The sequence below is a fragment of the Hyposmocoma kahamanoa genome, unplaced genomic scaffold, assembly GCF_003589595.1.
Source record: "Hyposmocoma kahamanoa isolate Upper Pololo Valley unplaced genomic scaffold, ASM358959v1 210, whole genome shotgun sequence".
Lineage (NCBI taxonomy): Eukaryota > Metazoa > Arthropoda > Insecta > Lepidoptera > Cosmopterigidae > Hyposmocoma > Hyposmocoma kahamanoa.
In genome coordinates, this window is record NW_020653731.1 from 2,196,910 (window position 1) to 2,211,622 (window position 14,713).

The 14,713-nt window shown below is 35.2% G+C and overlaps 1 protein-coding gene across 4 annotated transcripts in view; it reads right to left on the bottom strand.

The window, feature by feature from the left end:
- LOC113227401 (probable ribonuclease ZC3H12C) overlaps positions 1-14,357 on the bottom strand; it is a 16,683-nt gene extending 2,326 nt beyond the window's left edge. For 2 of the 4 annotated variants that reach the window (XM_026460299.1, XM_026460298.1), the window contains exons 1-6: positions 14,223-14,356; positions 9,756-10,631; positions 9,411-9,583; positions 4,236-4,337; positions 3,673-3,792; positions 26-1,733 (exon numbers count right to left, since the gene is read on the bottom strand). In XM_026460299.1, coding sequence (XP_026316084.1) covers positions 1,502-1,733; positions 3,673-3,792; positions 4,236-4,337; positions 9,411-9,583; positions 9,756-10,631; positions 14,223-14,249 — 1,530 coding nt within the window. In that variant the 5' untranslated portion in view covers positions 14,250-14,356 and the 3' untranslated portion in view covers positions 26-1,501. Of the gene's footprint in view, positions 1-25; positions 1,734-3,672; positions 3,793-4,235; positions 4,338-9,410; positions 9,584-9,755; positions 10,632-14,168 lie in introns of all 4 variants that reach the window. The other 2 variants (XM_026460300.1, XM_026460301.1) reach the window with 2 other exon arrangements.
- Between the last annotated feature and the right edge of the window lie 356 nt (positions 14,358-14,713).

Below are 14,713 nucleotides of genomic sequence, written 5' to 3' on the forward strand. Positions count from 1 at the left end.
TAGAACTAGTTGCAAATACTTTCACCTCGTGTGCATTGCACTGCAATATAAGCCCGCTCTCTCGTACCCGTGTAGCGTCGCGGGCGAAAACCGACTTATTTGATCCATCTACAAACATACAATATACCTTGTATATACTTAATATATAGACAGAACACATACTAAATTATTATCAATAGTATTCAGGAATGTTTTTAGTAGTACCACAGTGTTACAACATCTAATCTACAGTTCGGCGATGCCGTCGCCCGTGTAGGTAATTACACTATCATACGCAGATATGTAAGGATTGTCACGAAATGGAAAAAAGTAATTGTGATGGTTATTAAAACGTTTATTTATCATGAGTTTGAATCCGGACCCAACACCTCCGAGTTTTCGGAATTCTTATTTGAAATTTACCATGAGCTTTTCGGTGAAGGAAAACATTGTAATAAAACCTGCACGTCGAAACAAGTCCCCAATCCGCACTGGGCCAGCGCGGCGAACTATGGCCTAAAGGGACCCGTGCCCAGCAGTGGGACGTATGTTGAAGATGATGATGAATGGTTTATGACAATAAGAGATAAGTAATAGACTTACTGCAATGACAAATATTTACGTGATACTTTATTTTGAGATGTTTTCAGTTACAAAATTTTAACTACATGTATAATATATTAACAATTTAATCATAAAACAACGTGAGCCACGTGAGCATAGTTGTGATTTAAATTGTAATTAGGAAGTATAATAATTTATCTGTAATACTATTTCGATGTCGAATCACATCTGTACACAGAATAGTTTGTGTGCACCATGTTAGACGTACAACGATTTTTGTAGAATACGTTAGACGTAGTCAAAAATATTTCAAATCACGCACGCGTCTACCCTTAGTGCTCGATCCCGCAAACTATGCATGTTTGAGGGACACGGTCCGCGGCGCCCAATTCCCCGCAAATACTCCACTTTTGTTCTACGCTAATACATTAATTACGCAACTGTCTGATATGTAAAACTGTGGTTAATACTTAAAACATGTCGATCGATAGGCAAAGGTAAAACTTCTGGCAGAAAGGCCGAATGTATTAAATAATTACTCCAAAAATGCTTATAACAATGTGACACTAAATTATTTATACCCGCGGGTCGACACAAGCACAGTCTTAAAAACTACTTATAAACATATAATTTTGTTTATGGCCATTACTTTGCATTTTTATCCAATAACTTGGAGGTTACCTATATTTATTAAAAATAGTCCACAATAATATCGCGTTATCTTATAAATCACTTTCATATATTAAAAATATAAAAGATTTTTTAAATAAAAACATCAATAGAACTACTAGTAAGTTCATCGTTGGCCACACGAAGAACTTTTTAAAAAAGAATAGTATGTCAGTTATCATACAATAAAAATCGTATTTTTTTTCACGATAAAGTTACACTTTGTTCGTTTGCCGACATACTGATTTCTCTGCATATTTTTATCTGCCTTAACATTATCAGAAAGTGATTATTTAGATACCACAACTTCACGATTAGGATGCTTTAAGAACTGTTCGAGTGTGGGGCCATTCCTGCCCAGTGGGTCTTTAGGGAACATAATCATGTCATGGACCCATGTGAAAGGGAGCAATCTGTTTTCTATCACAAACCGCCATCGGGGATTTTCTTTTAGTAGGTCCCGGTAGTTGTCACCCGATACTATAACACCGTCGAACTCGGCCGCACATTGTACAATGTATCTGCAAAGACAAAACCCCAATAAAGCGGAATAATTAAAGGTAAGCTCGTAAGAGCAACAAAGACGGATAAGAGCACAGGCATACGAGTATATTTCAATAGACGCCGCAAGTGTACCTACTTCACGTGACCAATGTAAGCTATAAACGCTTAGTTACCGCTGGTACGCTTTAGAACGCGTCCGGTCGTTACTAGCATTGGATTATGAGTTTCCATTTCAGTAATTTGGTGACCTTATCAAATTCACATAAATGTTGTGGCAACGAAATTACTGTGATTTACGGGAATCTATCTAATATCTAATGTTATAAAAGTATTGTATAAAGTTTGATGTTTGTTTCTTACTTTTCTGCAGCAACTTTTTCAAAACTCGTATTATTATAGGACTTAAATCTTTTCTGGTATTATTTTACTATATTAACAACTCACGGCTTCTTATAATCAACAAATACTTGAAAAACCATTAGTCTAAATAATCGAGTGTCCGCATCTCGATTGATCGAATTTTCGGTTTAATCAAGCACTTTAGCGCCGAAGGAGGTTTCCCATCAGTAAATAGCGCTTGTGATGTCATCAGAGGGACAAAACGTGTCACGCTTGGTTTTTATACAGGACGCGGTACTTGCAGCGTCTATTTAGATAATGTCTGTGGTTGAGGGCGTATCATGGTGGATTTACACTAGATCGACAGGTTGCTTTCGTTTACTCGCCGAACGCGGCAACCTGTAACTGTACACGGAGTACACAGAGTCGTTTGAAGACCGTAGTTCGCTGCTGAAGTCGACTAGATTGTAATCCCTGTCGGGCGATTCAGTAGCCTTTGGCAAGCGACTAGTAGACCTATTGGGTCTCAACGAGGGACGGCCGCGTCCCAGCACGATGCGTACGACAGGAGTCGTGGATACCTACCCACTAGATTAGTTCGATGAACGTTTCGAGAGATTTGTTGTCTCTATGAGTAAACGTAAAAATATACTATTATCAAAGTGATATTAATCTGTAACTGAGTAAACTGTTTAAGCACGTTCGTCGCCAACTACAATTTTCAAAAATGTTCAAAAGATGACATTGGCTTATATGACCGTTTTTGGTCTCATGCACAAATGTATACAAGTTTCTACGCGATATTTCATTATTTGTCAATATTTTGGGATTATAACGCGCTTATAAACGCTATAATTATTACGTTTAGGCCGCGCCGGGTACGATATCGGTCACAGTACGTACACGTAATGTTTGAACGATGTTTATTACAACTGACATCATTTGAATTGTCATTTCACATTAACCATTTTTTTACTTTGTAACTTTTATATTCAATTTTAAATTAAAGTATTCTTTTCGAAATATATAATTTTTTTCCTCTTCGTCTACCAAAGTAGGTAATCAAAAATCCTAAAAAATAAAGTTGCAACATAAGTTTCTCAGGGCCACGCCGGTCATGTTATATGGCTAAATACGTCGAGTTTGCCACCTGTTGCGTGAACGAGCAACCCCCTACCCTTCGGCCCCAATAGGACGATGAGATGCCGGTCATTTTTATCCATCACGGCGATGACCGTGTTAAGATAAATGAAAATGTGTAAAAATTTTAATTTAGTATTTTTTTTTTGCATTATATTGAGTCATAAACCCTGTGCAGGGTCATGTCAAATCCCTAACATAACCTTAAAACCTATCGATAAATGTATAAGCAATAAATAAATAATAAATAAGAAGAGTCCGTTTACTTTTTATTCTTCGTATTAATAATATTATCATTGATATCACTACTTTTTGTTAATAAATTGCGTCTGCTATTAGATGGATGAAATTATTCTTCGGCATCTTTATAACATGAAATAAAGGATTATATTCTATTCATTGTTATTGGTATACGGCTTTCCCTCTGATATGTTAGGCTTCTTTTTTAAACCCTGTATAACATAAAAGGTTTCTCACCTATCATCATACGACGTCACCATGCGCCCTTGTATTTCCCTAGAAGGCGTGTATACCACCAACCCTCTCCGTTCCAGGTTGTCCAGCAATCGTGGCTCCGTGCTCTTGCCGAACTTGCACCTGTGAAACGATGTTAGTCCGACGACAGACGGCTCACAGTAAATGGTCATATAATGACTGTTTACAAGGTATTAAAACCCAGAATACGCAAAAGCATTGTCGGTACATTGACCGAGTGCGAAACTAGTCCCTGAATATGATTTATCCTCTGCTATCCAAATAAAGGCCGAAAAAATGCTACATGTGCGTCTATGCCACAAATTTTTTTTAACAACTGTACATACTCAGTATATTATTTAAGTTGCACTCAAAATTGAAACTAGAAACAATTGAGAAGTGCACCTTAAATTCATAAACTTAATATTGATTTTGCAAGTGCATAGGAAATTTAGTTTCTCGTGTTCCAGAAGTGCAGAGTTTCAGAGATCGCGGCGTTCAGTTTTATAATAGTGTGAACTATATATAGATTACTTATACATATATTTTTTATATTTTCTAAATACCTGAATCGTGGCACGAACGCCTTGATAATATGGCCGCGTTTCAGGAAATAATCTATGCATATATTCAGGCCTCGCACTGAAAATACCCTGCCTTTGCCGTGCCTGAAAGTTACACATTGCAATATTGAGAAAAATATTATAGTAAACTGGGTAATTATTTTTAATATTTAATTTAATTTTACCCTTTCATCAGCAGGGATTCGAACCCCGAACCCTAAAATGTTTTGCAGTGAAGTGCATTTTCTGTGTCATAAGCGTAATTGGGCACTACAATTTACTTCCTGTATAGGTCCTATCGGGATTCGAACCCAAGTCGTACGCCCAAAATGTTTAACAGTTGAACTATAAAACACTTATCTACAATTTTCATAGCATTATTAATCATTGCAATACCTATACATTTAAAGTAAAAATTTGATATAAAAATTAACTACAAAATAGTCAAAACATAATCATTTAAAAATATAGTGAAATAGTCTTTCTACACAATAATTTATAAAATTTGTTACAAATTTAATATGTGATCATTTTGTACCAAAATAGCATATCTTTGCAAAGAAAATGTCAAAGAAGTAATAAGTTATTCAGGAGGTCTCAAATACAATAAGATATTTAGTTCTGCATCTGTGGGTAATTTTTAGGTTAGTTTTCTCTACCGAATTTCGGTGGAATTTTTTATTATTTAAAGTAAATTATCAAGAAGTATTAAATCATATTTGAGGATACTACACTCGAATATTAAGTAACACATTATGATAATATTATAGAACATTCAAATAATAAAAATTTGCCACCGAAATTAGGTTAGGAAATTAGGAAAATTAACCTGAAAATTACCCCTAATTGTAAAAAGAGTTGTCTTTCTTTGCATGTTGCCTGCTCTGTTATTATGTCATTGCAATAAAATATTCATTATTATCAATAAAATTAAATAATCGATGTACTTTTCGAAGGTTCGTGAAGTTTGCCAATTCGCATGGGGCCATAGTGGCCTTTGTTAATATTCTCACAAAACCCATTCCGAGTGTTTCGGCACAGGAATCGAACCCGGACCCCCTAAATAAACTTGTGCATTAAAAGATTGAGGGTCGTATTCTAGAACTCTACTCAATGCCCAAGTCAGGATTTGAGCAGACTTGAGTATGATTTCAAGCACTGGAAATACGACCCTAATGGCAAGGAATTGAGTATGTTTTCAGTGCTCACTGCAATACTCAAGTCCTGACTTGAGTATTGAGTAGAGTTCTGGAATACGACCCTGAGACTTACTTATGTGTATAAGCTCACAAAACAAATTTTACTATGTGAATATTAAAAAAAACACTAAGGGCACTTTCAAATTAGACGCTGTGTACGTGTGGCGCGGCAGCTGCGCATCTGTAATGCTTTAGTAATTTTTAGTTCACTTTAATGTGACTGAGAAAATGACGCGCGCGTGTCATGACAATAACGATTGTGAATTTTGTATGAATATTAGTAGTGGCGCGGCTGCAGCGCCACTGCGGTGCTTCTATGAGCGTTAAATTTGAAGGCGCTCTAAACTTGAATGCTTATTATCTGTAATATTTCGACTGAAGAACTTGAATCTTTTGTTTAAATCATCTACTTGATTAAACACTTTTTGCGATTTCAGAACTATAGTATAAAGTGTTAGTATTAATGAATGAATGTATTTGGGTACTTTTCAGGTTAGTTTTCTCTATCTAATTTCGGTGGCAATTTTTTTAAATTTAAATATTTCATGAAGTATCACAGTATAATTATTTAATATTTCACGATACGATTAATTTAAATAATAAAATAATTTCCACCGAAATTAGGTATCGTGAAATATTAATATTTCAGGATACGACACTCGAATGTTACGTGGAACTTCATGATAATGTTTAAATTTGCCACCGAATTAGGTAGAGAAAATTGACCTGCAAATTACCTATTCACCTCTTTCAAGTGTCACACACATTTTACGTACCTGTTGATACTCCGTCTTGTAGGATATAATCTTTAGCCACCTCAGGCCCCGTGTATATCAAAACGTACATAATATGAGAAGTGATTCAGACCCAGACAATATTATGCATACTGTAAACGTCCAGTGATAATGAAAATATCGCATTCAAATTTAGCGCTCTATATTCCATATGACCATAAAAACAACAACAAAGCTGAGGTACAAAACTGCGGGCATAGGGTATTTGCTTGGGCCGGAGTACAGCACCAGGCAGTAAATATGCACATCGGGAAAACCCGGAAGCCACGCATATTTTCGAATGTGGTTGCCGCGTCCATAAGTTATTGCATTAATAACTGATGTATTTATGACAATTTAATATAAAAATTTATTAGTGAATATCTAACGTAAAAGTCATTGACTACTTTAATAAAGTTTCTTTTCACTTTTCATGCTCTTAAAGTTCGTATTTATGCTGGGTGTAGGGTGCACAAAATAGGATTTTATGCTGGGTGTAGGGTGCATAAAATAGAATTTTATGCTCTAGTGCATAAAATAAAATCGTCGTTTAAGACCGAGGCAATGACGCATGCGCCAACCGCCACGCACACTGGAACTTTATAAAATAAAGTTTTACTTTTGTTTTTTTAATCCGTGTTATATTACAAAATTAAAAAAGTAGGCAATAGTAATTCTAATAACTTATAAGAAATGGAAATGCATAAAAAATAAAAGCTTGTAAAATATAACTGAACATTATGTAGTCCGACCTGAGACACGTGTAAAAAAAAAGTAGTACATTGGCGGACAGTTCTTATATTTCCTTGGCAATAGTTGTGTTATCGTTTATTTGTAATATTGCTGTTTAATTTCCTCGCAATCGAAGTGAAAAGCAGACTGTATAACTCGTTCATAAAACTCATTTTACCCTCGACTTAAGTATCCACTCCTCCTATACTCGTGTCGGGTAACATGACGCGATTTATGCAATTGTTGTAATTATAATAAATAATATATTTCGCTGTCATAAATAACATCACTGAATAGTTTTCCCAATGTGCAATATATACGACCTGATACTGTATGTAATTATATTAAGTACATTTTAATGTACATTGGGCTTAACTCCCGCTTTCCACACTTTAGTTTGCTGCGTTTTAGGAGGTTAATGTGACACGGTAGGGCGCGTTCCCACTATGTCGTCACGTTTTATTATCGTTAGACGACTGTCGTGTCTAGCCTATTCCCATATCACGACTATTTGTCGTGGACGACTTTTTATCGTTGAACGATTGTCGTGACTAGCTGTTCCCACTAGATCGTGACGACAATTTATCGTTTCACGACAGCCTCCTTGCCCATCTCTGGCTACGACTCAACGCTATTGCAAAGCGATCAGAGGGCACGGGGTACGAAAGGGGAGTAGAATACGTGCGGACAGCGATAAATAAAACATGACGACAATAGGAGCTGCGACAATCTGTCGTCACGGTTTATCGTGACTTTTTTATCATCCGACGACTGTCGTTCTAGCTGTTCCCACTGTGACGACAGTTTGTCGTTATAACGATAAAAAATCGTGAACGACAGTTAATCGTGTCGTGCTATATGTGAACAACTTCATTTAAATATACAAGCCACGACACTGTAAACTGCACGACAATCTGTCGTCACGACATAGTGGGAACGCGCCCTTACATTTGAACCGAAATACGGTGTCGTTTAGTAGTGGCACTTCACATGGATATTTGTATTTGCGTATTTGATATATTTGACAAACAATCACCATGTGTTATGTAGATAGCACGTGTGACGAAGTATTTGAATTGTTGTCTACTCCACAAATACAGCAAACACCAAACTCGCGTTACCGTGCCCTGGTCGGCTTCTCGACGCACATCAAAGGAGCCAAATAGGCAAATATGCAAGTAAACCGTCTACACTATGGTCACATTCATTATTTGAACTACTTATTTGGCTTTGGCACAATGCAAACCGTTGGGTCACCGAAGTCGTGATAGAAAGCAATATACTATAATGTACATCACCACCATTAACCAGTTTCGCATTCCACTGCCGGGTACGGTTCTCCTCTACGAGCGTATAATTTAAGACAATCTACATTGGACTAGAGTCAAATAAATATGTTATAAAATCTACATTTAAACTGAAGAGATCCATGCAGCTGTCTTTTATTGTACATAGGGCCCCTCCCAAAGAGATAAATTGATAATAATACATGGTATATTAATATAGTTGCTCACCTAGCAGTGAATATTCTGTAGCCCTGTAACTGTAACATATGAAGGGTTCATTTTTGATATTGTACTGTCAATTGCAGGTGGCTCAGGATATTAAGTGGTGGCTATTGTACTAACCTTATTCATTGCAATAATTTTAATATTTTATTAACACATACGATTGTAGATGTATATCTTTTTATGAGAACACTTGTAAATGCACACAATGCATATCCACGTAAACTGCCGTGATTTGAACACAGGACTCTCTAAACTGCTTAAAAACTGAGTCAAAATTGTGATAATACAAGACATGGACATTGTTTTAAAAAGTATAAAGAATAAGCAGTCCAGCTACTGGAAATATCACACATCTGAAATTTAAACTGACTGTTCACAACTAAGTGCGGGTAAGAAATAGAAACAAGAAATATTCGGACAAGAACAATGAAGAACTTTCTCACCAATCATGAGTTGCGATCCTGTCCATCTGAAAAGACTGTTGTGGCCCTGGGGAACGGAATGAGATCAGTCCTATGCAGGACTATGTCTCATTCTGTTCCTATACTCAAACTATAATCTACACTATAATCAAAACTTAGTAAAAGATACCTTTTACTAAGTTTTGATTGTAGTGCCTTTCCTACACAGCCTTTTGGCACTGAAGGGCACTATTACCTGCACAAGCACCTTATCTGTCAAGTTCTGACCCCATATCAGCCTGTTGACAAAGGCTCCATCCGGTTCTCAAAGGGCTAGTGCCTTGGGTGAGTGACCCCAGGTGCATATACAGCACCTTCCCTTATTATTCCAGATAGGTACTTGAGCTGTTGGCACGCTCACCTCCCATTGTGCATTGCACAACTAGAAGTTGCCACGGCTAAGCCATTGAAACACAACAATCAACATAAATGATCCGTCAGGGTTGGAGTCTCCGCTGCTGGTAAGTAAACTAGAAGTGTAATACAAGCTGCAACTACTTACTGCATAGCTACATTGCTACCATCTATGACAATCATTCTAAGACCGGTCTTGATCTTGGCATCCCGTGCCGGATTGTAAATATTGCTGCCTATACTATTTCGTGAGCTCGCTTGGCCTAATATCACTTCTTTAATGTACGAATCTTGAACGGTCTCTGTTGCTGTGCTCGAATCCTGAAAGGAATATCATTTTATTTGGTATATTTATAGTAATAAGTACAAAAAAATTGTATTATTAAGATGATATTATTGTGGCTTTTGCCCTAAAGGGCCCTAAGGGGCTATATATATATATATATGTACACTCATATACATATATTACTATATATAAATTTCTTTGAAATACCTTTTTCGTGCCAATAGCAGCTTCAACCCCATGTTTACTCTGTTTCATTTTTGGAACACTGCAACCACTGAAAATGTTCTGAGTAATCAGCTCCAGTAGTCTACCTTTCTCTGAAGCATCCAACTTTGCAATACCACGTGCAAATTTTCGTATATGCTTTTGTTTCTTGTGTGCCATATTCAACACAGTGACATCTGATTCCCCACTCATAGAAAGATTTGTATCACTTATGGATATTAAAGTACAATCATCGTTATCAGTTTGGTTCGCCAAATCAATCACAGTATTTGTTGTTTGATTTAAACTAGAATTTACAGTCTCATTTGTTAAGTCTATTGTTAAATAAGAATCTGCATTAATCTCCTTTGTCAGATCTGCTACTTCTTTGTTGAAATTTTGTGCAATCATTGAGTTATTGTTCAATTTTGTACCAGATATTGTATCAGTTGAAATTATTAAATCGTTAACTTTGGTTTCAGTTTTTATTGGTGTAGAGCATTGTTCTTTTAATGGAGCCTTGAAGGGAGTTGAGGCATTGCAAAATTCATTATTTGTAATAAGATCACCATCGTCAATTATGATGCAGCTGGAGTTGCTAAACTTTCTTTGTTTGATCTCACGGATATCATCAGATTCCATTTTTCTTTTCAATCTGTTTCTTGGTGATGTTTCTGTGCCATGATATGAAATCGCCACTACTGTATTATCAGACTCAAGGGAGGTATTGCTATCTCTGCGTAGTTTTTCAAATAGCTTTTTTATGTTATTATTTGTTTTGTTATGCGTTTTTTTTCTTCGTTTTTCAATTTTTTTGATACTCATCCGCGAATTCATTCTATCTTTTCTGTTAGTTGACGATGACGAGGCTGAGCTTTTCTGAAAAATAATATGTTAATTTTCCAAATTAACAGTGAATAATAATAATAAACCATTTATTTCAGATATACACTAATCCATAACATTTGTTAGTAAAGTACTTAAGATGGTGTTAGGTGTAATAATTATAAAACAAAACTATTATAGGTATTTATGAAGGAGGGGAATAGACCAAATAAAGGAAAAGGCCGGTGTCGTGTCATATAAGGAGGTCGAGCTGGTTTATAGGAGAGATGATTGGAAATGCTCCACCTACAAGAGTATAACTCTTAGGTTTCATGATGATGATTTATGATGGAGGACAACATACGCAGCCAATGACAGGGCAATTGGTTACGCATTGGCAGTAGTGTGCAAATGCATCGACCGCACCAGCGTCAATGTGCTCAGGATACGGATCGTACTGAGACAGCAAACATGGTTGACACGCTACAGAAAGGTGGAAGTCAGAACAGCATCCTGAACGCTTTGTACTGGATGCGCAGTGTGCCGTACGTCCCTCTCGTGTAACTGACCCACAAGTTGCACGAGTAAAAGGATTGGTAAAATGCTTTAAGAAGTGTTACTTTCACTTCCTCTGTACAGTAAGCAAATCTGTGAGGCAGCATATTGCAATGGACATCCAATGGCCTGCACTCTCTTTCCACATTTAATCAAGTTTGTTTTAAGATTGAATTTTAAAACAATTGTTTAATAACAAACACATTCTCCCCTGACAAACATCTACAATTTCGATTAATATTGTTTCTAAATCATAGGCTATGAAATAGAAAAACGAAGCACAAGGAATCATGGATAGTGGTCAGATAATCGGATGCGCTAGCTAGTTTAATAGTATGAGTGGCTATTCTTTCATTAGAGGACATAGCCTAGTTATTTCCCGCTTATTATTTATTATACTTTATACCTATTATTTACTTAAAAGTAGGTAGCTTGCTAACATTGAATGTGCATTTGTATTGACAAAAGACAAAAGCAAGTGACACTGCTATAGATTAACTTATAAGTATAAAATTGAATGAAAATAAACGTTATTGCTTGTAATTTGCATTGTAATTTGTGTCTAACATTTAAATTAACTTTTGTTGTCTATGTGTATAATAGGCTTGTACAGTTCACCTGTCTTTTATTCAGTAGGAACGTATCGAGCGGGACAAACAGCAATCTTTCACTGCTTTCAGTACAAGTTCGAGCGGGGTGCACGATTGAACGTTGACAGCTCATTCTGTCTCTAATACGTATCTACATTACCCATACTAAGTAAGCTTGCAAAAAGCAAGTGCTCATATTTTTTGGTAGGTGTGGTAGGTATCTGTATGTATAATATCAACCTATGTGTATGACAACATATATGAAATAGTTGTACCTAAATATTGATTTTTAAACACACCATTCTAACTAAAATTCTTGTTTTGTAAAAAAAGGGTATTTAGTTAGAATGACAGTCTTTAAACCTGTAAAATATGAAGGAAAACCAAATAGTACCGATTCCATACAAATTGTATTTTTAAATAATTAGTACACTGTACTATTGACTTCATCATACTAGAAGTCTGTAGTAGTTCATGTGAATAAAATTACTATTATAGCTTGGAGCTTACATTCAATGTCCGAGCAAGGACAAGATGAACTAACGAACTTAAAACTTTATGAACTAGAAGACCGACCCAGTTCACTTGACCGATTAAACTAACTAGGATCGCTCCCTCTAAGGATCGGTCAGGCACAAGTCTAGTGTTTAATGTGATGCAAACATATCATTGTTTAAGTTTAAATTTCACACTTCTAGTCATTTATAATAAATAAAAATAAATAAGTTCTACAATCATAATTCTGGTCATTACTAGGGCTTTAACATTTATAGTATTTAAAAATAAAAATCTTAATTATTCTGGCATCCCAGGTTTTAAAAGAAAAAAGGAATCATGGATTTTTGATTTGTTTGAATGTAAGAGAGAAAGTGCCCTTTAGAATCTAATAAATTAAAACTTCCTCTCATATATCATCGTCAGAATAAAAATGCTAGTTTTGACCTTCAACATTGATGCTTGCAACATAGCAAGAGTCCCAACTAACAAGTGTGTATTATTGTAATTTATTGTTATTGAACAAAATATGTTGACTAACTGTTATGCTATAATCACTAATTTAGATACCTAAGACACAAGTAAACAATTTTACTTAGTTTAGGTATCACCTAGATTAATTTGCACTACTAACCTTAATTAAAGTAATGTAAACATAAAATAATTTCATTGTTTGCGACAATTTGGCGCATATATGTAAATAATAGGTTATTTAATAAGATTTATGTATGTATTTAGGTTAATATTTTATACAGAAATAAATTTATCTTTATCTTTATTATCTTTAAGTCTAACTAACAGACACACACTCCTTAAATCCAATTTAAATGAACTTTCTCACAAAGACAATAAGCATTGCTACAAAATGTATTCAAGTAAATTTCAAGGAACTGGGCAGAGCATATTGTGTTGTCAGCAGATGGAGTAAAGTAAGAAAACCAAATTGTAGCCAAAGAGCTGGCTATAGCAACATGAGATATAATGAGTTGGGTAAACAACTTCATAAAAGTCATGGGCCATAGAAGGGTCAATCTAGTGCAAGATCATGGTGAATGGCATAAATTAAGAGACGCCTGTACTGAGCAGTGAGTATAGTGATGATAAAGCAAATCTTAAATTAAAACATGCAAAAAGGGAATATACACTACCGGACACATAAATCGAGCCATCTTGCATTTAGATTTTTCAAGTGCTAGAATAAATAAAAATATTATTACCATTGAAAAGTTTTTCCAGATTTCGTAAATTAAAATTTTCAACAAAACTTTTGAAAATGATGTTTAGTACACCAGTTTCAAACTTGAATTAGTTATACATCAATCAAACATTATTTCAGCTGAGGACATTTAATACTGACAATGCAAAGTGGTTCGAATTATGTGTCCGGGAGTATATTTTAAACACTTCCTTGTTATTTAAGTTGTTCTACGTTTAATAAACCTACATGCTGTAGATATTGACTTAATTCAAAACCTTATGGCTTGATATTATATAAAAACGACACGACAATTGACACTATATAAAAAAAAAGACAACACAGAAATGGGAATTCAGTGTCACGTAAAGAGGATAGCCAAACAAATAATAGGATGCAGCTAAACAAGTAAATAGACGTTCCATATGCTATAAAGAGCTAATTTTAAGGCTTATGGGATCTCCAACATTCACTAGGCGAGTGTTACGAACTTTGGCGTAACGTTTCTCATAAATTTCTTCGCATAGGGATGTTTCGTTACTTTTCGACTGAGAAAGGTTACAGGGATGTGGAAGAGTTTTATATCCTCCTCATAAACATAGGATGAGGTTATGCTCTAATTGGCGAATGTTTTTCATGACTTTCGAGCTTGATTAGTCACATTTCGTAAGTTTTTATATTTAAATTCTGCAAAACACAAAGCAATGCGCCTCTGTCCCAAGCTTCAGCATGCTTAATATATATATTTTTACCCACTTGTGATTACTAAATACGAAGGAATTAAAAGTTATAACAAATTTTTTAACTAACAGATCGGCGACTCGTCGGCTTGCCCATCGTAGATAAACAGATTTTATAAAAACAAACACAATTTGCAACCGAAATGATATTATTTTCTAAGAGGTTTTCATAAAAATTTCTCGCACAAAACAAAACGTCGGAAGAAAAATGGCGGAAAGAAACGAAATCGAAATCAGTCGTGATGACAGTTAGCAGCATTGACAAACAATGTGTTCGGATACATATTTACGCTTGATATATGCGTAAAACCAGTAGGTATTACACGTTTTTGTTGTAATTAATCATTAAGGTATAATATTTTTTTTTAATTTCTAAACACAAAAATAAATATATATAACAGATCGATCGAAAACTATTCTCATTGTCACTTTCGTGGCGAAGTGTGTATAATACGTCTTATCAAACAAAATAATAATAATTATTATTATAGCTGTCAATAGATGTAAAATAATGTTTCTAATATTGGAATGCTATGAATATATATAGATTTTTTGTGTTCA